General features: G+C 42.0%; 1 protein-coding gene across 3 annotated transcripts in view; it reads right to left on the reverse strand.

Annotated features, from left to right (window-relative positions):
• Positions 1-25,318, reverse strand: part of LOC119656202 — a 51,962-nt gene that overhangs the window by 22,665 nt on the left and 3,979 nt on the right. For 2 of the 3 annotated variants that reach the window (XM_038062592.1, XM_038062589.1), the window contains exons 3-7: positions 17,817-20,323; positions 10,299-10,970; positions 8,746-9,012; positions 2,125-2,554; positions 1,623-1,929 (exon numbers count right to left, since the gene is read on the reverse strand). In XM_038062592.1, coding sequence (XP_037918520.1) covers positions 1,623-1,929; positions 2,125-2,554; positions 8,746-9,012; positions 10,299-10,970; positions 17,817-20,323 — 4,183 coding nt within the window. The remainder of the gene's footprint in view (positions 1-1,622; positions 1,930-2,124; positions 2,555-8,745; positions 9,013-10,298; positions 10,971-17,816; positions 20,324-25,318) is intronic. The other variant, XM_038062591.1, reaches the window with a different exon arrangement.

A 25,318-nucleotide genomic window follows, 5' to 3' on the forward strand; every position in this document is an offset into this window, starting at 1 on the left:
CTTGTCTAAAATTTGGAAATGCAATTATCTTAACAACAAGATCAAATTAAGACTTGTCTGTGTTAGTGGAGGGAGTGCGGACGCCACGAAAAGGCCTGGTGAAAGATCGCGGGATACCCCGCAAGGGATGAATAGCAACCATATATAATATAAACGTTAAGCAAGTTCTGTCAGAACCAATCTTATTAGAAGTTTGCTCAACCCATTCAGTTCGTGGTTCTACACAATGCTTTGGGTTAAGGAAAGTATGTAAAAAAGAAGTATGGTGAGAAAGAAGAGAGGAATATTCGGCACAAAAGCATAATAATTATAACGTTCTAAATAATTCACTTCCAAAAAAGAAGTAAACACTCAGTACATAAGAAAGTGATGGTGAAAAATACCGAAAACGTATGAAAACCTCTTTCCTTCTTCCTTGGCCTTTGATCTGTTCGGGGACATTATATATTGTACCAAATCTCGTTGTTCCGGAAGACTTTTGAAACGGTTTTTTGAAAGGGTGCTTGTGTCAAGCTCGCATCATACCACCAGGCAATGACCAAAAACAACACTGAACGATATCACATATCTGCAAAAAATTGCTGCGAACGCTCAAAGGTAGAATTCGTTCACACAAGAATTACATGCTGCAATTATCATCAAGATGGGTTCTTTATAAAACCAAATTTTGTTTTTTACCATCATAATAGCGTCTTTGTGATAAAATACTAACATACCTACATATTACATAAATACGATAACAAAAGTGGCCTCAAATTAATGTAGGTAATACCTGCATTACTTGGTTGTCTGATCCACGTGGGTTGTTCTTTCAGTCTATTCGCTGACAATCCTATCACTTTTCTTACCCAAAGAAACCCTTTTTAGGAGAATAGTTAAAAGCACTCGAGACAACACGATGTGAAACCAAGAAAAGCGAAAGCAACTGTCAACAGGTTACAATCCCTTTCAAGAAAACCCACTTGTTGGATGAATACTAACGATACACTTGACCCTCCGACGAATGAAGGTGAACTGCTGTTAGTGTAACCCACGAGTACGGACTCATACCAAGAAACAGGATAATGATGTTTCAGTTTGAGGATACGAAATTGATTGACAGTGAGCCAATATCAAACAAAAATAGCCGTTAAGTACCCACTTACAGGTTTTTCAATGTTCACTTGTGGTAATGAATATCTAGAAATTTTGGCTTCTTGTCTCAAGACCATTATGGGACCGTATTATTGACTTTCAAGTAAATACAATTGCAAGACTAGTATCCTCACCAAGAATCAAACTTGGCAAAAGATTATACAAGAACCAAATGCATTGGGTAGCAAACATACATTTATATGCCGTAGACTATCTCATCTGCTGAAATTTTGAGTCGATTATCTGAGAGGTGCGTAAAATAGATTGGTGTAATTAAGGCTCCTCATCAGCTAATATATTAAATTTTCTGGGTTTATTGTCCTTTCCAATAATCCAAGCATTCTACTTTCCCTCATTCGAAACTAATAAATGTTTGCTTCCACGTGTTTTACTCAAGCAACGTGTACATTTCGTGGGTGATATTACAGCTTGCTTCTGTGACCAATGAGACCACAAAAATCAACTAAACTTATTCTACTTTAACTTACCTAAAGCTTCATTCACATTTCCGTATAACAAATAATTTCGGAATTTCTCTGTAATTTCTTCCTCGCCAGGTGATTTCTTTGAATACGATTCCTCCGAATCATCTTCCTTATCTTCCATTGAGTCGGCATCATCATCGTCGCTCTGTGAATTACGATTATCATGCGATTTCTTCTGATCGGATTGAATGGAATTACGACGACTGGCACTTGATGATTTTATAGCGTTTGAATTCGATGTATTCGTTTCGTATGGGAACTGAGTTTGGTTTTTCATAAGGAGTTCAGCAATGTCAGTTCCAACAACCATCTGTGGAAAACAAATCAATGGTTAGCTGATATAGAAACAGCGACTGAGGGTTAGAAGGACAGGAAGGAAAATTATGAAGGATTAGAAAAAGACAAGTCATCTAAATTTTACACAATTATTTCATATTAAATCGATAATCGGAACTGATTCCAGGACTAGCAGTGGCAATAGATAAATTTTGGAGAGTAAACCTACCCCATTTTGACGCAATAACAATATCAGCAGAGTCCACATCAACGTAAATGAAGCTTTATTAGCTTGTCCTACGGAGCATATACTGCTCACTGAATTATTACGTGATCGCAACAACATAGATGGCGGTCCCAGTCGTATCTGGTCTTCGCAAAACTCTATAATGGTCTTCTTGTGCGTAATTCCCCGTACCAATGGTCCAGGGAATGAGTGGAGCAAACGCTTGGTCGAATCATTCGGTGCGAATTTCCACACTTTTATAACATTCGTAATGCCATTAGATGCGTATTTCGGTTTCACACAAACCATCAAACCATTCGCCAAAGATGCTATTGAATGATCATTGGTGAATTTGCATGGCGTTGATCGTTGTGGTTCCTGAGTTGTTGACGCACCATCGATCAGATTCAATGATGCATTGAATTGGTCCGACCTAGGAAAGCAATGAAAGAAATTATAGCAACTGCTCTCTTGCGTGGCCAATTAATTAGAAACTACGAAGCAAATAAACTTCACTAATATCTATTTACTCATCAAACAAGAAATAAAACTGAAGAGCATGAAAGTTTCAACCAAATTAAAAAGTACATAAAAATAGAGTAATTGTGAATGCAAATACCGAAACATAAAATTACAAAAGCAAGCAATAAAAAGGTAAATGAGATGAAATCAGAATGAAATGAGGGCAAACCTGGCATTTTGATAAGAAAAATGGAAAATGAAAAATGAACAAGAAGTTCATGGTGTAGAGACGATACAAGACAAAGAGAAGTAAGAATAAGTGCAAAAGATAGTACAGATGATGTCTTTATGTCCTAGAAGAGATCTTATTGTTCTTATTGAATTATTTTTTTACAGACCATTTAGTTGCGCTATTGAATATTCGCATTAAAAAGCATTTGTAAATTTGAGAGTGGATTTTCCCTGAATGAAATGATATTCGTTGTCCGTTGCTGAGGACGGTATTGAAAGAGAGTTCTCCTCTACTTAGATAGTACGACATAGTCTATTTGCATAGTGCGTTGGTAAAAGGCTAAAGTATTCAGTTCAGGTTGGAGTGAAAGAATATTGTATCTATTTAGTAGAGATGTGGCAGATAAAATGAATCAAAACTTCCACCAAATGTGTACTTCTATGACATACAAGAACGTATTTCATGCCGACCTCATTTCAGTCATCCTTCTGTAGAGCTATCGCGTTTTTTGGCTGTTTTATAATAGCGTAATTCCTCTCCTGATTTTATTCAAAAGTCGTCAAAAATTGCGCTCAATATGCGAGGAATAATAGCAAGCTCGACCATATGCTAATCTTTCTACTTTCATCTATCGCGGTTAGGTCGACAGGTATTCAAGTCTTTTAGCTATGGCATAGTTTCCCCAGTTTTTATGCTCATGTTTGGTATCATGTTTTGTACCCTAGTATCCATTCAGGTTTGCGCACCTGCAATCGCATTCTTTGTGATGAAAATGGTTAAACTTTATTTCAAGGAATACTCGTAACTTGTGATGCTTCTTGTCCCTTTTTTTACGCGATTTCAAACAATTTTAATGAAAAGCCCCATTTGAACCTAAACTATGAACTGTGCTTGCAGCAGTTTATTTCTAGACCGTAACAGTACACTAGCACTCAATGTGGTCAGCATTATCCCGATTTCACTCAGATGCTCATTCGCAGCTGAGGCGACCTATGTTTTTTGCCTAATATCTGCCGGTTATGGCCCACCTATTATAAAGGCGAAAGATTTCGGAGAGCAGCTAAGCGACGTTCCTGTTAACTTCTCCCTAAACAACATCTCTAACCTTCCAATAAACTGTTCACTTTACCGAAAACCTTAACAAAAATTAAACAAGTCGGGATACCGGAAGCCGGGCGTGTCGGATATAAAAGGTTTTCTGTTTCCCTATGTGAGGAGCATAACGCAGTTCTCCATTCGCTGATAGCATTGACTCGAGATATTTCAATCGCTCAGTTCAGGTAGCGACAGTGACCTGCCCAGAACTGAAAGATTTAAATATCTCGAGTCAATGCAATCTGCGAATGGAGAACTGTGTAATGAAATTGCTTCACGCATTAGCGCAACCTGAATGAAGTGGCATTGCACAACTGGTGTTCTTGGTGATCGTATCAACAAATGTTTCAAATCGAAAATTTAGTGCAATGTCGTCTGTCCTGTCGCTCTCTATGGTTCTGAGTGTTCGACTATAAAAGACAATGAACGGCGTCTTGCGGTAATGGGGACAAAGATGTTGCACTAGGCTAGTGGCCGGCCGAAACAGCAGTGACTTGATACACTGGATGGAGATTTAAAAGCCTCGTGATTACATTCGTATCAGGCATTTAATAAAAAAAAATGGCGAAATTGATCACAACGAGCCGACCCCGCTTGTGACAGGACAAAGGCTGAAGAAAAAGATGTGAGAAGCGATGAGTGCATGACAGTTCCATGTCACAGTCAAAAATTCCATTGTGCGTGTATATAAAATATGATCCTCTATGCTGGTGCGAAATTTGGTAGTCCTAGGATGAACTTAATGGTTTTTTTTTAGTCAATTTCTAAAAGTTGGTAATATGAGCAGATATCGGAATGGGACATGAAGTCTAGATTTCATCTAAGCGCACCTTCATGATTTTTTTCGGATTTTTGAAAGACGTTTGCATGGTTGTCGGCTAGCTAACGCTTCATCATTCGAGCCAAAAGCTTCAGATTATTTTCGTGTATAAAAAGCCAATTGTTGCCCAATTTAATGCGAGAATGAGATAGATCCCGATAATAAATTACAGTGTTCGGCTGCAATCCTTAGACCCATGACCTTAAACAGAAACTGTTGTCAGACCTGAAGAGAATGCTCACTCACAATTTAGTGCCGATGAAGGTGTAATCGCCCAAACTGAGACCTATTTTAAGGCTAAAGACAAATTGTACTATCAAATGGTATCGAAAAATTGTATGACCGCTATAATCGTTGTATCACCCTCGATATTGAATAATAAAATTAAATTAAAAAAAATTTTAATTTAACAACTTGTATGATACTCGATATATCGAGAACTAACTAAATAGCTTCATACCATGCCATGGCAGGTCAACATAAGAACAAATGTTCGAATATTATCACAAGGTTCGAGCAGGTGCACTACAAAAATATTACGAAAGTCGTCGCTGATCATAAAAAGTTCATATTGAACTTCTCATACTTTCAGGGTATAACGAGATGGGACAGGGTCGTGAAATTTTTACTGAAATTCAGAATGGAATGCGCATATGGTTAGAATGTGTGAACTATTTCCAAAATATATTTCAGAAACGAACTCGCTATGAATTCGTGATTCAGCGTGAGCGAAAAAAAAAACTTATCATGTTTGTTCCAGATAATGCTACGAACTGCTCCCAGTGTAAAATTGAACATCCCTGCTCAATGTTTGGATCTTGAGAAATTGCAATATTGAAAAAGAGATTTTCTTGATATAAAAGGACTCCTCATCCTCAACAATCCTCGAGAAACTCAAGCGAGCACACAGGAACATTGAGTCCACCATGGAAAACGGAAAGCAAGGGGAGATACCCTTCTTAGACTTAAAAATAATCCGGGAAAGAGGAGATTTTGAATTCGACATCTAAAGAAAACCGACCCAGACACAACGAATCATCACATACACCTCAACCCACGATTTCGACCATAAGATGGCAACATGCAACTTTATAATTCATACGATGGTCACAACACCGCTCAATGAGGAGCGAAGGAATAACGAAATGAACTACATCTTGGAAACAGCCAAGAAAAACGAATACAACAGGAACCTCATCAAAAATCGGATCAAAAAGAAACGACGCCAGGTCTCAAACTAGCATCTTTCAACATTTCTCCAGGAGGTAAACACAGAACCTAGCCAATGGATAACATTAAGCTGCTCGGATCGGACGCAGAACATCAAAAGGCGACTACATGAACGTAGATTCTAGGTCAGCTCGACCAGCAGACGATACCTACTTAGGATCCGGTTACAAACAGTTAAGGACAAAAAAGAGTGCTCTGAAAAAAGCGGCATTTACAAGATTTCCTACCCAGACTGCGACAAGATTTACATAGTGCAAACAGAACGGCTAGTCCACACTAGGATATTAGAACACATAAAGAAGGCCAAATCCACTAAAAATAATAACCAAGTCCGCGGTCGCCAGACATATAATAGAGTAGGGATACCATTTGTCGTTGGACAACGCCAATAATTTGAAAGAAGTGAACGAGGTTAGGAAACTAGACTCCAACGAGAGTTACCACATCTCGAAAATTTCCCAAAAAAAAGGCTAAACAGGGACATGAACAACAATTTTTCCGCCTTGATGGAACTTTTAGGAAGGACTAGGAGAAGAATAGAAATTTAATTAAACTATTATAATCACAGGAATAACTACAAAAACCCAAATTGTAAACAAAATTTTCAGAAGGTAAAACTTTGAAGAAGGAGACAGCTGGTCCTCGACCCAAAAACTTTTAGTCAATAAAAAGGAAAAATATCTAAATATGTTGCAGCGTGCAGTGCCGTCAGACTACGTGAGTCCGGATGCTGGGCAGCGAAGTTCTATGGCCACAGCAACATCCTAGATAAAACACCTCGGGAAATCTGGGCATCCCAGATTTCGCCAGTGTATTCCAGACGGAAGTACTGGTGATATTGGAAGTCTGTAGATGGCTGGAGCGAGAGACTACGTGAGTCCGGATGCTGAGCAGCGAAGTCCTATGGCCACAGCAACATCCTAGATGGAACACCTCGGGAAATCTGGGCATCCCAGGTTTCGCCAGTGTATTCCAGACGGAAGTACTGGTGATATTGGAAGTCTGTAGATGGCTGGAGCGAGATTCGAGCCCCAAGCGTAACATAGCTATTCTGACCGACAGCCAAGCGGCCATCAAGGCCTTGTACTCAGCGACGACATCTTCCAGGCTGGTGGGGCAGTGCAAAGACGCGCTGAACCGTCTGGACGGCACGCTCAAGGTCACTCTCCTCTGGGTTCCCGGGCATAGGAACATATAGGGGAATGAGCGTGCTGACGGATTGGCCAGGCAAGGCTCTGCTCTTGGCAGCCCTTCGGCGAATACAGTCGGTATTCCGCTGGCGACTGTCGGGGGCCGAATCTACTCGCACTACCAAGCAGCCGCGGGCCTAAGATGACGAAGGCTTACAAGCTGTGCCAAGCCAAGGAGAATTTGGCCCGCTTATAACATAGCCCGATCACGTGAGCTCCTGTGCCAGACGCGTGCAAATGCATTCAAGATTACGGCGGTCTGCACGGCGCACTGGCCAATAGGGGACTATGCCGCTAGGCTCAGCATACCATACAATTAGCATTGCCGAAGCTGCGGAGAAGGAAGGGAAACCCACATGCACTTTCTCTGCGATTGCCCAGCTCTGGCTAGAGTCAGGCTGCGGACATTGAGTAAACCATTCTTTGGGGACCTCAAAGAGATTTCTAGCTACAGGGTGGGAGAGCTGCTTTCTTTCGCGAATGATACGGGCTGGCTCTGAAGATCTGAGCCGGCTGGACTCTGCCTCCATGCTCCCATAACAACAGTCACGGTCTTAGGAGTTTGTGGCATCAAAATGGCGCACCAAAGCGCTTATTGGGCTCCTTTGAGCGGCCACTGATACCTACCCCATCTGCGAAGGCAATCTTTCATAAAAGGACTGTTCTTTTATTTGAATTAAAGAATAACATTTTTCCAAGCTGCTGCATCACAATCTCAAGAGGGCAGTATCAGATTTGGAGTCGCGTTACAGATAAATGACGTGGAGTTGAGTGAAGATCAAAGCAACAATGACAGGTAACGCGAAAGAAAACAGGATAATTGATAAGCTGATGAGGATAGGACCATCTATGGATTCGGCAGATGAAGAGCAAATCGAGATAGTTGATGCTTAACTCGCAGCATCAATGATGATGATGATGATAATAATTCTGTTGCCTGAATTGATTGAGTTGTTAGCAATGTTAGTAAGATGAGGCAATGAAAGCTCAATAAACAAAGTAAGAGTGATGTTTTCAGAACATTCATTTCCATGATGTGAGACTCAAGAAAGGACATTGCTAGTGTGAAAAAGAAGAATAAAGAAAGAATGAAGAATTTAGGGTTCTGTGTTGAGTGCAATTTTAAAAATGGATCAACATTTTTTCTGAAAAACTGTAGCCTGCTGTTCAATGGATGTGACTCTTCAATGACTTTTATGTACACTTTGTATCATGGTATCGCAAGATAATCCCCAAGTCCAACATTGTCAAGAATGATATTCAATAGCGCAATTCAAGTTACAATCTTAAAACTAAATTACGTCGATCGTTACTCGATTATTTCACTACTTCTCAAAATGCTAACTTATATAACTATATTATTACATTTCGACTCAAATCTGAGATCGATTCGTTCAAAAATTTGATCAGTTAATCCATTATTGTGCAATTCAACATTATTATTGATAAAGTCTCAAATTCTATGCATCGTTACTGTAGTTCCCGAGAGTTAATGTGTCTGCAGTAGTATGATTTGTGTTCCCCTACTAACTGATCTTTAAAAACTAGCTATACAAACTAAAGAATAATAATAGTTTGTTGATCAACTTAAGCACCTTATGTCCAGATAATCATTTTGCGAGTAATACGATCGTGCCGATGATACAGCAGGATATCCACCCGCTACTTGTTGTTGATGTTGTAAATGATATTGTGATAGATTTCCTGTTGATGGCCCGCCATTCAAGTGATATGCCTGTTCGGCTATAGTTGTTGAATTTAAACTTGAACTGATCGATGGCGGATGCATGAACTGACGCTGCTGTTGCTGATAATCGTTGGAATGTTGTTGGAAATATTGATGGTGTTGTTGATAGTTATACCTAGATTGGTTTGGTTTCAAGTGTTGGTTTGTTTTGGTCAGATGGTTATATTTTTTGACGATAATATGATTGAACGTTGAGGGTATTGATAAAGGGGCACTGGTGTGCATTTTTAGCCGTGGTGCACTGGCTCAAAATCCATTCCTTTGCTATGCGGTTTCATATTATGAACGCATTTGAATTTTCTCGCAAATACAAATAGTCCTTACATTAAATTTTATCTAATCCCGTGAACATCACCAAGCAGCGAAGGAGTAGGATTTGAGCCAATCACATCACGAAGCCAAGCAATGCTCTCATACTGAGCCATCACTTTCATTAAGTCATTTTTCTACGAAACCTTATTTAGTCAGCATAAGGATCAGGGGTCGAATTTCATAAATACATTATTTGTGTTTCAAAGTGAAATTAAATGAAATGAAATAAAATAGCAAATTAAATAAACAAACAAAATTAATAACAATTGTGTTACAATCAATAGAATTAGAGCACTCACAATATGTAAAAGGATAAATCCATGGATAGGAAGTCAAACAAAGGAAAATGTTATTGAAATCTGATTGAATTGAAATGTAATCGAAAGACTGATAATCATGTTATTACAGCTTGAACAGAAGAACTTCTTTGTTATTACAAGAGCTCCGCTACAAATTTTCCATCTACAAGATTTCTTGTGTGTAATTACTGTGCATAGTGTGAGCTTAGTGACACTTGGAAATAAATTGAAATAGTGCTTTGCAATTTAATTGCATCCAGTCGTGTGTCTGTCTAGCTATGTATTAATTTTGTTTTTTCCCCTCAAGCGTTTTTTGCGATATTTGTTGGATTCTGAGCATTTTTTGAGAGGGTATTTATGGTGTCCTCCACCGAGACAAAACCAACAATTAGAAGCGTGAGTGAGTGCAACGAAATTGATACAAAAGTGAAGTTATAATAATAATCGATAGCATCAAATTTTAGCATCTGGTTTTGAATCAATACGAAGGTATCAATGTTCATACCCTTGCGAGCACGACTATAATGACCCCTAATATGGAATTGGAATTGCAAAAAAAAACTTTTGTAAACATTTGGTTGCGTGCCTGTTTCTACTCAAGTCGAATACGACCATGTTTAGCCAATACCACTGGAACGTTACTTTTGAAGACATTTCCAACAAATATCGCTCTTCTACATTATTCTTCTCAAAAAAGTATGTACAGGGATTTTTACACACTTAACAGCCTCCCTTCACTCTTACTCGCTCTAATTATGAAACACCTTTAAAACACACAACGACTACTTACCTATCCTTCTCATTATTAGCTGAACTTCTACCTGAATGTACCGACTCCCGACCATCATGCCCCATCACATCACCTTGCACTTGACTGTAATATTTTCGATACAATTCAGCATAGGCTTGTGGATTAGTACGTCTCAGCTGTTCGTAGTATTGCTGCTGCTGCTGATAATATGAATATGGATCATAGCCATATCCTTGTGGGTATCCATACATATTAGACGAATACCGAGGATCTTTCACATCACGCATCGATCGATCCTTATATTCTCGATCGGTTTCACGAGCATTTCTACTACTTGCTGTACGTCTGCTATATGTATCATCATCATATTCGTTACTGCTACCACCACCGCCACCACGACCGCGATCACCACCACGTCGTCGATCACGATAGTCACGATCGTTGTCACGACGTCGATCACGATCGTCGCGATCATTTCGTTCACCACCATTGCGACGGTGTCGTTTATCTTTATCGTCACGTCGATAATCGTAATCGTGTCGATCACGATCCCGATCACCACGACGACGCTCGTATCGTACTGATGTTTCAGTTTCGTATTTTGAATCGGTTTCATATCGATTACTATTGTTGTAACGTCCACCCCGATCGCGATCTCGATCACGCTCGCGATCACGGTCGTGTTTTCCGCGCTGACGATCGCGATCATATCTGAAAAAAAGATAAATAAATTCTATTAGTTTTGCGGCAATTAACAAGCAACTACTATCCGCTAACGTGTGGAATCCACTCTAAATTCCAGAGAACACAAATTTTGGCAACTGGCAAAAATATTCAAATAAGAAATAGCTGCTTGTACTCGACATTTACGGCAAAAGTCGAAAAGAAAAAGGCGAAATATCAAAGGTAACTTCTCGATCAGCACAGATCAATTCGAGTTCTAGTCTATACTACATATCATATATAATCAGGGTCGTCTGAGCAAATGCTGCATATGTAGGAAGTTAGTGTCTCGGCCAGTACGCTGTACACCAGGCTAGAGACCTTGCAACTGTAAGGTATTAAATCAGAGTAAGTAGGTTGGTAGGTATCAGTGGCCGCTCCGAGGAACCCAATTAGCGCTTTGATGCCACAAACTCCTAAGACCGTGACTGTTATTATGGGAGCAGGGAGGCAGAGTCTAGCCGGCTCGGATCTTCAGAGCCAGCCCGTAGTATTCACGAAAGAAAGCAGCTCTCCCACCCTGCAGCTAGAAATCTCTCTGAGCTCCCCAAAGAATGGTTTACCCAATGTCCGCAGCCTAACTCTTACCAGAGCTGGGCAATCGCAGAAAAAGTGCATGAGGGTTTTCCTTTCTTCTCCGCAGCTTCGCAATATGAATTCTAAGGTATGCCGAGCCTAGCCGCATAGTCCCCTATGGGCCAGTACTCCGTGCATACCGTCGTAATCTTGAATGCATTTGCACTTGTCTGGCACAAAAGCTCTCGTGGTCGGGCTATGTTATAAGCGGGCCAAATTCTCCTTGGCGGCTGCTAGATAGTGCGAGTAGACTCGGCCCCCGACAGCCGCCAGCGGAACACCGACTATATTTGCCGAAGGACTGCCAAGAGCAGAGCCTTGCCTGGTCAATTTGTCAGCCCGCTCATTCCCCTCTGTATTCCTATGCCCGGGAACCCAGAGGAGAGTGACCTTGAGCGTGCCGTCCAGACGGTTCAGCGCGTCTTTGCACTGCCCCACCAGCCTGGAAGATGTCGTCGCTGAGTACAAAGCCTTGATGGTTGCTTGGCTGTCGGTCAAAATGGCTATGTTACGCTTGGGGCTCGAATCTTGCTCCAGCCATCGACAGACTTCCAATATCGCCAGTACTTCCGCCTGGAATACACTGGCGAAACCTGGAAGACTATACGACGTGGATACATTGTGTGTATTCGAGAAAACCCCCGCGCCGACTCCGCAGGCCATCTTTGATCCGTCCGTAAAGAATACTGTGTCATAACCTTGCAACACGCCGCCGGTCTTCCACTTTGCCCTGGTTGGAAATTCCACAGCAAAGTTTCTCGTGAAGTTCAGCTTGCGTGTGGCATAGTCCGTGGGGAATGCCCAGATTTCCCGAGGTACTTCATCGAGGATGCTGCCGTGGCCTTAGGACTTCGCTGCCCAGCATCCGGACTCACGTAATCCAACGGCACTGCACGCTGCAACATATTTAATGTGGAGGTCTAGGGGGATGAGATGCAGGAGTACATTGAGAGCATCTGCCGGGCAGTACTGCAAAGCCCCAGTAGCACCTGCACACGCGGTTCTTTGAATCCTATTAAGCTTCATCTTATTGTATTTGTTCTTTAAAGCCTGCCATCATACAATAGAGCTATACGTTAGGATCGGACGCACTACAGCGGTGTACATCCAGAGAACCATCCTCGGCTGGGGACCCCATTTCTTTACAAAGGTTCTCTTGCAGGCATAGAAGGCTATACAGGCCTTCTTAACCCTCAGTTCTATGTTCTCCAATTTAGCTTTGGATCCAGGATTAGGACTGAATCGCTTTTCGTAATGCTTTAAGCTCACTTTGAATTGTTAGTTCGTTTGTTCGTAAGAACATTACAAAGATTACATCTAATATCCCATTGTAGTTCGCAAAAGGAAAAGGCAGCGTGGATTGAAGCATCCGATGTGACACCGGGACATCCGAATAGGGAGGTAGCCTTCCAAAGTGACACGGCTGCGGTGCAGAGACGGTAATTCCAGCATCCTGCAGAATTTATCAAATTCCACGGGATTCGAGACGATGATACGCGAAAGGCTGTAGTGGCACATCAGAGTATTGATGGCGACGATTGTATTGATTTAGTTTGTGGTGTTGACTGTGCAGAACTCGGGGTAACAAAAGCAAATATAGCCTATAATGAGAAATGTATGGCTGTGAAAGGGTCCAGCTTAATCGGAATGAAAGCATGAAAAGGTGTATGCTTTCTAGCCAAGGATGTAGGTTTGTTTTGATTGGATGCTTAGCAAAAGGGCGTTGTCTAGACCTTGAATAAGTGCTCTGAAAAACACAGAAGACTGTAAAATGGAATACGCTTGATCATCTGCTTTTTCTGTATCTATATTTTATCAGATGGCAGAAATAGGCGCCAATGCCTCTTTTTCGATACATAACTCCATGGAGACAGAGACTATCAATATCAGCAAAAGCGACCTACCAGGAGCTAAGCGGTTTAAATATCTTGGATCAATGCTCTCAAACAACTGTGGAAACAATATGAAATTGCCTCACACTGAAGCGCATCTTGCAAGTGGAGAAGTATTCCACAATTTGCTACTAAAATTCTTGTCTTTTTCTGATTTTCTAACTAAAACCCAGCCGAATAAAACGACACAACTGAACAACAGTAGAATGGCGTTATTTGCAATCGATGCATCAACGAATGCCTAAAATCCAAAATTCGTTCGCTCTGTTGCCCCCAAAGTCTTGTACTACGATACGATAACGTCCGAAATAAAGACATCCGCGATTGGCACACGATGCGCTGGAGAATAAGATAAGAGAATAAGAATAATATAAATAACAAAAAAATCGACGAAAATGCGTAGCGCACCGTAGCGCCCAGCGAAAGAGGCAGCAAGGGCTGAAACACCCGATGTGACACCGGGAGTCCCAAATAGAGAGGAAGTCTGCAGTGTTCCTGTTCTGGCAAAAAAAGCCCAGTCAAAATCGCTAGACCTGAGCAAGTGGATTCGGACACGAACTGAGTGGAAGTGCAATTGATCGTCCTAGCTAGTGCCGAAGAAGGGATCATCAGGAAATGCGCAACAGTGGTAAAGTGTATGTGGTCGACAAGATTCCTCGTGGAGAACGTCAACAAACACGTCAAAAACGATTCCCTTCTTCAGGCGAACATGGGCACTGAGGACACTGGGAATATTTTAAGCGTCAAACGAAACTGCAAAACAAACTGGAAAACAAGGGGAAAGAGCAAGACGCGCCTGAATAAAGTCTCCTTGTTTCCAGGGCCTAAAAAAGGAAAGCGAAGAGAGACAAAAGGAAACAACAGGCTACGCCATAAGAAACCCATCTGTCCAAAAAATAGGCTACGAATAGAAAACCACTAACCGAAAACGAAGAAGGACTAGACCGTCGCATGTGTTCATTAAGCCGGCAGAAGGAAAGATATTTGCGGAAGTCCTCAGCGAAATTCGCTACAAGATGAGGTCCGAAGATTATGGAGCAGCAGCATCTATCATACGGAAAAATCCTTAACAACAGATGCTAGGTACGAATGCGAATAACACACATCAGATGTTACAGGTTTCTGAACTATGGGCACAAGTCTACAGCTGCTAGCGTAGTTCGTTGCAATAATAAAAGGTGATCTAGTGATAACTACCGAACAATATTGGAACAAACACCCGGCTTCATGACATCCCGTAGGATACCGCTGCCATCTGGGTTCAGAGCGGCATTCGACTTTGGGTTCTCGTTCAATGCCGAGGGAATGAGTTTGCCTAGATTCGGCATTTAGGGATAACGTTTTTAGCGTTTACCTAACGCCGAATGGGACGATTCCGCATTTTGGGCGCAGGTGCGATACCCTTGAGGACGTTGTTTTGAGGAGGCGAGTCCTGGTAGGAGGTGACTTTAATGCTGGGGTCCTTGACCCATCCAGACTCCAGAGGGAAACGGATCCTGGAAATAGCGGCGAGAATCGCGCCCGTAGTTCTAAATACTGAATTCACGTCGACGTTCTAGCGCAAAGGCTGTGAAGGAAACATCCCTGAGGTAACTTTTGCGTCAGGATCTCTGGTATCATCGGTGGACGATGGCGAGTGCTAGAAGACTTCTCGATAAGTGACCACCACTAGTACATACACGTTCAAAGTGGTTGACGCAATTTGTCGGCGTGCACCGGGGCTCTACCTGCGTATGGAACGTAGCGAAAGTGAACATCGGGAGATTCGTTGAAGCTCTTAGAACAGACAGCGTCGTGTTGGAGGACGCTTCGGGGGGTGATAATGTTGCAGCTAACACTGCGTAAATTCAGTGATGAACCTGATAATGACGGCCTATGAAGTTTCCAAGCCATCTATGTGGTAAACGGCAGGAATAGCCAATCTACGGAAGGAGTGTCATAACCTCACACTCCTTCGAGGAGACATGCCACACAAAGGCAGAATACAGATCAGCCAAAAAGAAATTTCACAGCGCCATTAATAAAAGCAAAGCTAAAGCAAAGGTCAACCTAGTCAACATGTAAATGAAGACCATGGCGATTCAGCTAAAAATTTGTCACCTAGAAAATCGGGGCTCTGCAAAAGCCATCCCTACTTAGTGCTGACCAGATGGACCGTATTGCACGGACATTATTCCCCATACATCCAAAATGGGTTGATGTCAACAGCGCGGAACACCATGAAATAGCTGGAAGAACACCAAGAAAGAACTCTAAAAGACAGTTCTCATCATGCAAAATAGGAAAGCTCCAGGTCCTGACGATATCTCGACGGAAATTTACAAACTGGTAAATTGCGAAAGGTCTGACTTGCTGCTTGGGTGCTCAACGCTTCCCTGAAGGATTTTTTCCTCGTCACTGGAAGCTGGCGAGCAGCAAAGGAAAAGAAAACCTTGAGCTGTGGTCCGCACGGTCGGGAAAGTGCTCGAAAAGCTCATCAGGAGTAGACTCGCAGAAGTGATACATGCTGCCGTGATGGTGATTGTAGGAGTGATCCTCATTGCCGTCTTTGCTAATGAGCGTAAAGCCATCTACGGCCGCAAGAGCGAAGATGTAAGGGGTGGTTGCTCATAAAGAACGCTAACGCACACAACTTAGGCAGATGGACTGCTCGGCTCATCGGCCATTTAAATCCGTAGCTGACACAAAGGATGGTGAAATTGATCTGCTTCAGTTGTACCTGCACGAGATTGAAAAGGTCCGATCTAATGATTGTGTGTTCTGCAATGGAGTGACGTCGAACACAATTTTTTCTCTTGTGAAAGTTGGGATGGGTTTCGTCAGTAACTTTATGCAAACACACGGGAGCTCTTTTCAAACAAAGTTATCAGGTGAAGTAGTGTTGCATATTATGTTCTTCTTGTTGCAAAGAATAGGTGGAGGAACTAACTAACAGCTCCCTTTTACCTCTCCCCTCCCGTTGATAGAAGGAATTCCGTGACTTGAAGGCTCGCTAAGTCGGGGGAACGGGAGGGCTAGCTTAAAGTAAGTCAAATGTCAAACGATTCCAGACTAGTTCTCAATTCAAGCTCAGTTGAACGGCCTCTCTACACAAAATTCAAGGGCAGACCAGTCGATCCATTATCCTTCGCCATATTCCTAGACCGCTTTTTAATCATTTGGCAACCATTCACTTTTTTTTCCAAAAAAAAATAACTAGTCGTGGCGCCAAAAACAGCATTTTTCGCTGTTTTTCCTGCAGTCAGACATTTTGAATATTCAGCAAATGCACCCTTCGTCATATGTACTTTTTACAATTTATCGCAGACATCAGCTAGCCAAGAAAGGCTAATTTTCGTTACCTTTCTCTAGACTTCTATCGTCTGCATTAACTGTTGGCCACGTAAGTGCCAGCGGCAATGTTCATTCATTCTCAACACCACGTTTCGGACATACTTTCAAGTGTTACTCCATTTCAAAAAACGAACAATGATTTACATAACAAACACCCTTTAGTGGTCAATTTCATAGACTTCTCCTGTAAACCAGCGCGATAAAATAAAAAAAAATGTAGATGCAAACCTAACCGCTGAAAGTCTCTCGAAAAAGGTTTGGTGCAGGATTTTAAGGTTATCTTTGAAAAGCAATATTCCCACGTATTTGGACAAGATGATGAAATTTGTAATGATACAGCGAGTTGGGAACATTGGGGATATTTAAGGTAAACATTCAAGCTGGCTATCGTCAATCACGAGGGCTAAACCCAATATAGTGAAAAAATAGTCAATTTTCATCATTTATAGGTCTCTGCGATAGTATCTTCTTATAATAAACGGTTTGACCGGCCGTATAGGGCCATACTATCCGATTACTCGAAGGTCGCCAGCAAGGGAAAGAAAATCCACGGTGCATATTTGGTACCGTTGATCATTTTACCTATTGTGGCTCCTCTTGTACCACTCTACTCCAATATCTCTAATATCTCTAATATCTGTCGTCCATAATGATTGAAAGTACCGTGCATGTGGTCTGAATAATGAGCACATCCGCCGGGGCTGCGATCGCAAAACTCATCAGAGAAATGTGAAAGTTCTGCTTCAAATACAGCATCACCCTACCTTTTATTCAAGATGCACATCGGACGAAAAGATTCAAGAATCGAATTTACAAGGGCATGATATCCTTCAGTCCTTCGACTAACAGGGATCGGAAAAAGAAATGCTCTTCGTTTAAATTGGGCCAGGGAAATGGAATAGTGGTAGTAAGCATTCGGGCTGCAATCAGCAAAGTTTAAAATTGTTCATTCAATGCTGATGTTTCGTGGCGACTAAATTTCATTTGCTAATAATTCATTATCAATGCAGAAAAAATCAAATCAATGACTTACCTTCTCCTGTCTCTATCATCCTTATCATCACGATATCTATCCTGATCGCGTGCGCTTCCCTCTCGTCTGTCACGACGATCACGTTCCTTACTAGGTCGATCCCTATCACGATCACCTCGTACGCTACCCTCTCTAAATTTCCTATCGCGATCACTCGAATAATAATCTGATTCTGTTTCATACCGCTCCTTTCGTTCTTTTCCATCATTTCCTCCCGGTAAACGCCTTTTATCATCTTGTTTCCGTGAATTTGACTTTCCATAATAGGATCCGTGCCGACCCTTGTGATCACTATCATCATTACAAGTTGATGGATTTGATAAATCCTTTTGATTTGTTTCCACTGTAAGACTTGATTCGGTTTCATGATTTGCATTTGGGTTAGTCAATGAATCTAGAGTATTGGCACCCTCGATTGGTTCTTCTCGTGTGATTTCAATATCTGCTTGATGATGATGATGATGTGGATGATGTTGTTGCTGATGTGAATGATGTTGTTGTTGATGTTGCTGCTGTTGCTGGTCCTCAATATTCTCTCCATCCAATTCGACTTCTCGCTGCTCGGTTGCAGTTTCTTCTGCTCCGTTCTCTAAACCTGTTACGATTCGTTGTTCGTGAGTATCAACTTCGCCCGGAACCAAGTATAAATTTCGGTCGGTTGTAATATCAATGTTTGAAGATGAGTTGTTTTGAGGTATTGGAGCAGCATTGGAGAAGGCAGAACGTGGGGCCGGGATGGTATCTTGACCATCTGCCTGGCGTTCCATATTTATTCCAGCCGTGACAAGCTCTGTCCCAGGCACCATACGATCTAGGCCTGGTGGTATTTCATTTTGATTTATCGAATCCAATTGAGGATTTTCAACCTCAGGTTGCCCTAGCACCAGCCTCGACAGGCCTGGTGGTGGGAAGTTGTCTTGCTCATTTTGTTCTTGAGCAAGCTCTACATTATTGTACCCTTCTTCAGACAGATGATCTGTTTGTAAGTACTGATTACGATCGTTGCTTGGTGCAACGTCTTGATGATGATTACGCTGTTCGTTATTGGGAGCTACTTCCAAATTTTCTACTTCAAATGCTTTATTATCTACAATCACTTCTGAATTGTCAGGTGCTAAGCACTCTTGATTACCGCTTGCATTCTGCTGGAAGTCACCCACAACTGGGCCGAAGAATTGAGGCTGCATAACAGCTGGCTGCTGGGTTTTTGTTGGCGCCAAAGCTACCCGATGATGCTGTGCCGCACCTGCTCTTTTATATGGGTTGTTCCCGGCAGATGAAGATACTGGTGGTGGAGGAGGAGGTGTTTGATTGGTTGATGGCGGAGGCGGTAGGGCGCCTCCCAATGGAGTTTGGGATGGTGGAGGAGGGAGGGGATCTAACTGACTGCTCACGGCATTTGGTGGTGTCGCTTGTCCAGCAGAGGAAGGTGTCATTGCATATTGCCTTGCTGGTTGTGAAACAGGTTTCGCCTGTGATACGTATACGTTATTTGCAACTGAGTTTGCAATACTTTCAGGCGTCACGTTAGATTGAAGAGACGTTGGCTGTGATTGTTGAATAGACACTTGCGGTGGTTGTTGAAGAGGAGCAGGTGGCTGTTGATTCGGCAGGGACAGTTGTTGCCCTGTCGATTGGGGAAGTTGCATTGTTTGTTGGGTTTGTTGTGCAGAAAACTGTGGTGGCTGTAACACATTCTGAACAAATCCTGACGGAGCCGACCCGACCGAGGGTGGTCTTACGATTTTGGAAGAATCTTCTAAACTAGATGTGGAGACAACTCCTAACGAAACTGGTCCATAGGAGTCTGCAATATGTTGTCTTTCCTGTGATATAAATTGGTTTTGAACAACGTCATTCGACTGCTGTATTGTGTTTGCATTTTTCGCATCATCGTTGCTCCAATTCCAACTGTCCACCTGATTAGTCGCGAAACTATCAGCGATCACGTCTTGAGTTGATAGATTTTGAATATTCTGCTGTTGTTGTTGTTGCTGCAGATTTTGGAATTGCTGTTTCATCTGATCAGATTGCAACGATTGATTGTTATTATCAGTCCACTCCCAATCGTCCCAGCCTTCATTCGCTGCTGGCTGATTATCGTTTTGCTGAATTGTCGTAGTCATACTGCCAACTGCTGATAGCTCAGGTTTCATGAACGACTGTTGATTCGGAGCATTGGAAATATTTGAGTTCACACCTAAATTTGGTTGAAAGAAATTATTGGCTTGGGGTTGTTGTTGCTGATAGTGTTGCGGTGTAGATTGATTCGATGATACCGGTGGAGCTATTAGATTTTGTTGCACATAACTATCAACGACGGGATTTTGCTTATTGAAATATTGATTATTTACAGGTGGAAACTGTTGTTGTTGCTGCTGTTGCCAGGATTGCTGTGGCGCAATTCGCGAATTTTGAGCCGATTGAGTGCTATACAGGTTATTCTGCTGTGGTGGATACTGGGGCGTTTGATGGCTGTAGGTGTGAAGTGGTTGCTGCTGCCAACCCTGGAAGATGAGAAATTTAGTCTCGGAAGTCCACAGTGGTGTTAGACAAATGTTATGATTATTGTTGTTATGGTTTTAATGACGAAATATACAGGAGGAAGACATGCAGGGAAGCGAATTTATTTGGGTTAAATTTGAAACGTAAAAGTGAGATAGTAAAGCATGGACAAAAAATATATAATACAAAATTGGCAGAATAAATCAGATTTACAACATAGACTCTCATAATGATTGCTTAATCAAAAATTTCTGACGATAAATCCGTTTGATGAAATTTATTCCTGTGTAAGATGTCAATTTAATCTTGATTCGGTAGCTAAGGCGTACTCTCCCGGCGCACTGTTAACGTCGATCGTTTAATTTAATCAGCTGTAAGCAGTCTCAGCAAATGTGGAGAACTAATACCGCATTTTAGGTTATTATGAGGTATGTAGTATTGGAGGGTACCAAAACGTTCTACTGAATGATAAACATTTTCATCACATACAGTATCGTGGCCATTTGCCACTATTCAATTACTTTAAAGCATGGCTGGCCGATATCGAGCATCAATGCTTTATTGCATTGAAAGTCAGAAGCTTTTTCAGTGACCAGTGCGACGTTGACACTATTGCCAACCACATTTTTGGAAAGCCATGTAGACATGACACATGTATAAGACTAATATTGAACTGGTAAAAGCACTTCCAGCACACCGGTCGAAGAAACTCGCACTTCAATCCCTGGAATTAGTACCTCTATAGAACGAATCCTAGAACAACACAGCTGTACCGACACGAAGTTGTTTGCCAGTTCGAGAAGGTGTATCGGAACCTTGGTTTTCGATCCTTTACATCTCATTGCCTACAATCATGTCTTAAATTCGATCCATCTGAATTAGTACCGAAACTGGCATGAACACCCCATGGTTCGTGTTTGTTAAACGACTCATACGTGCGCGTGTAATTGAAAAAAAAGCAACGGATTAGATTCTCATCTCATACTTCCTTCCACCTCAGCTGATACCTTATGGCCTAAATCTTCTTCTTTTCTTCAGCCTTTGTCCCGTTCACAAGCGGGGTCGGCTAAGTTATTTGAAACATAAGATGCAACAGTGGCCAAGTTATCTGCCTCCGAGGCGCTTTAATTAAGGGATATCGATGGACGCGAGCTTGTTTGCCATTTCCGAAAATATATTCTCAAAAAATTCGGATTTTCTTCAGCTACTTGAGGAAGTGAACCAAGATGATGATACACTTGTCTTGGTGCTTAGAGGTGGCACCGCAGCAACCCTGTCGACTGAGTCAACACTAAGTGGCCAAGGAGAACCTCCAAGTGGTGCATGGAGAAATGCTGCATTCACATTGACTTGCTGATCGTGAAGCAATATGCGAATGGTCCGAGTCTTAATTTCGTCGATCAGACCCAAGTCTGCAAAGGACTCATCTGAATTGGCGCTGCCCACAAAGTCTCATTAGACGAGACGAGATAGCCCTCCGACGGCAATGTCTAAGGAGAATTCCTGGAAATGTGGTTTTAGCCCGGTTATTTGCAGTTGACCCCTTATGGCAGTTTTATGATGGCTATGGCTGTTGCCACATCGCGGGCTGAGCTACTTTTGGCCTCAAGAATGAAGTTGCATTGTACAACTCGGGCCCCGCACCACTTAGTTGTGGTAGAGGTTTTAGGTAGGTCTCACATTCACCGGTATGAATACTGAGTCCCCATTCAACAGATGTATTTTGAGGCCTAGATTTTGTTTCGATGCATTACTGTGCATTTTTTCAAATTCTTCGGTTGGATAGGTTCTGGAAACGAAACGTATTTCAATTTTTGGGGCACACATTTTTAGTCTTCACTCACCTAAGGGAGATTATTTTCAAAAAGTACTAATTGAGCCCTTTCGTTTGATACCCTATATGACCATACCCTGTTAAAAAAAAGTCTCCCTCCCCTTTCGCATATATGGGGAGACTACTTATGCTTAAGTCAGCTAAGAAATCGTTAGCAAATTTAATTGCCTCTGCATGGAAGATTCCTATGTCCAATTCCTGGTCCTCGGAACCGCAGCTAGTCGAAGGATTTTTACTTTGATCAATAATGTCATCATTCCATAATTCGACCTCAGCACCAATTACTTCCTTCAAGAATCAGGAATCCTTACATTGTGTGTTGTGCCAAGCAAACAAATCATAATTTACTTGATCATGCTTCCTTAGATTAGCAAATGGAATTTCCTACATCTCGATTGAAAGTACAACCGGAGAAACCGAATCCCAAACCGATTGTAACTTTAATTTCAACGCCAGGCCGACGAGAATGGGACTTGAAGTTTTAAATATTGGATTCACACCAAAGTTCCGGCGCCCAAGCTACAAAGGAAGCATTCGCGACGGAAATCTCGGAAGATTTCCCGGCGAGCTTCTAGCAATACATCGCGTTCAAAATGATTGACGGTATCTCGCGCTATAGGCCTGGCACACCGTGAAGGTGAACATTGGGAGATTAGTCGAAGTTCTTCGATCGAACTGAGACATACGCCGGGACTGTCGTAAATTCAGACATGAATCTGATAATGACAGCTTGCGGCACTTTCATGCTTCATGTTTGGCGCAACGTGCAGGATAAAAATTTGATAAAAGGAGACTCTTCGAACAATAAACAAAAAGCAAAGCTTACCGCTGGCAGGACCTAGCTAATGAAATGGATGAGGATCGTTGGGGACTCGGTTAAATACCCGAGAAACTCTGTTTCGTTAATGCCAAAACAATGAACCGAACTTTGCGGATTTATTTTCTGCGGATTCTGTTCGTGGAAGACGCCAAGGGTTGCTCGCTGTTCACTTTTAAAGAGCTGAAAGAAGCAGTTCTTTCTAAAGAAAAAGAAGAGACGCTAAACCTAGGAGGTATGCCGGCAGAAGTATATAAACTGGTTTCTTTCCATCGGTCGGACCTACTGTTCGGCGCATTTAATGGCTCCTTGTAGGGAGGCATTTTTACTTGTCGCTGGAAGGTGAAATGAGTAAACATCGTTGAAAATGCTTGCCGCAACGATCCGTCATGTCTAGGAATTATCCGCGGGACAGTTCGGTTTTAGACCAGGGAAGCGAACAGTGGTTGCTGTCGTGAAGGCGAGTAGTGCACAATGTAACGCTTCATGTTAGAAATGTTTAAGATTCCTTAAGATTGCAAATATGCTAGGCACACCAAAAATTGGAAATTAATTCCACGCACTATCTCTTGCGTAAGTAAAAAATCCAAACCGTTTCTGTTTTCTTTACTAATTTTTTTTTTATTTTCTGCAAATATACATATTTTGGCGAATTATCGCCTTCCTCAGTGCTGTTTGATTCAAGTAGTCGCTCAAATAGGTATATTTGTAAAAAATGAAAAACAAATAAGTAAAGAAATGGAAACCGTTTGGATCTTTTGATTGTAGTATACCGGACGCACTGTTGAACAAGCGCAAAACAGACTTGGAATATTGATGTGTTTCAGCTTAACGTAGGAAGAAACCGAAGTAGTAATCTTGACTAAATATTGATTTCTGATCCTGCGTCCCGTATTGGCGAGTTAATTATAGAGTTAAAACCAATGTTAAACTCCTTTAGGTTGTTCAAGCAAATCAGGTCGCAGCTAGAGTTTCGGCCTTAATTTGGGTAATCACAAACGTGGGGGGTCTTACCTCTAGCGTGAGACGTCTTCTCATAAATGCAACGCAGTCCATTTTAATCTATGTGGCGGGGGTTTGATACTCTTGACGACGAGGTGTACCGTAAGCCCTTGGTACAGGTAAACAAATCGGGAACTTTGCAGCTGTCGTTTGCCGTTGCGATCACCACCGGGGGAGTGATCCCCGTTCCCCTTCTTGCTAAGGAACGCAAGACCATCGAGAAGCGTAAGGGAGAGGACTCTAGGGATGCGGTTACTTGTGAAGAACGGCAATATATACTAAAGGCGACTCTCTTGTGAAAGCTGCTAGGAGGGCAAGGAGGTTTAGTGCTACTTACATAAGATTGTGAAGTCCCGATTCTCTGACTGTGTTCTGCAATGGGGTGGCGAGCGACGCCGATTACGCACTTTTTTTTGTGGAATTCGTCAGCCACTTTAAGCACATACAAGGGAGCACTTTCCGGACAACATTACATCCGGTTCTTATTTTCGGGAAGATTGACCTCCGCCGACAGAGGAACCAAATAGCAGGTGTTTCTTTGAACTAAGAAAATACTTCTTCCTCTTTCCTACGTTTGGTGAGAGGCATTGCCTGAATTGAAGACTCCCTAAGACGATAGAAAGTTATAGCTAGGCCTAAGTAAAATGTCAAGATGTCTGACGACAGGCAGGTGTTTAGTTGGGGAGGCGGGCGAACTGCCTCCTACAATGTATCGTTGCGGTCTTGAATACAGTGCTTCAACACACTTCAAAGCACTAATCTAATATGGATTCAAAGTCCCTTGACGAAACACAACTCACCCTCCTGAACTTGTTCCTTCTAAGTTTCCAAATTTTTCATACTGTAAATGAAAGGGCCATGAATTCAGACCTTAGAAGACCTTATAAGGGATATGAGGGGCGACACCTGCGCGTTGATTTTGGTAGTGGTAAAATTGGGGGAGTAGTGAGTAGCAGCTCAAGAGAAGTGCTTGAAGTTAATTAACATTAAAAAATTTAATCTTTTTGGATTTTCCAGATGAGGTTAATGGTTGGCAACACAAATTTGATAAAAACCTTTTTTTATAAACTTAATGAGTTTATTTGAATGGAACATCTGATCCGCTTCTCATTGTGGTGTCTGCGAAGACTAATCTTCTTAACCCTCTAGCAATTAGATAACTTTAAGGGAGTAGATCATATTGGTAGAAAAGAAAGTGCGATGTGATTGAGTGCAGGGAAATAACGATTATTCAGCTGGTGGTTGTGTGTCGTGACGCCAGCGATGAATTCGTGGTGTTATGGTTAATGGAAGGCATTGTCATGAAGGTTTCCTGTTGTTGTTCGGAGATTATCCTCTCTTCGA

This window comes from Hermetia illucens, chromosome 4, assembly GCF_905115235.1.
Source record: "Hermetia illucens chromosome 4, iHerIll2.2.curated.20191125, whole genome shotgun sequence".
NCBI classification, from domain to species: Eukaryota; Metazoa; Arthropoda; class Insecta; order Diptera; family Stratiomyidae; genus Hermetia; species Hermetia illucens.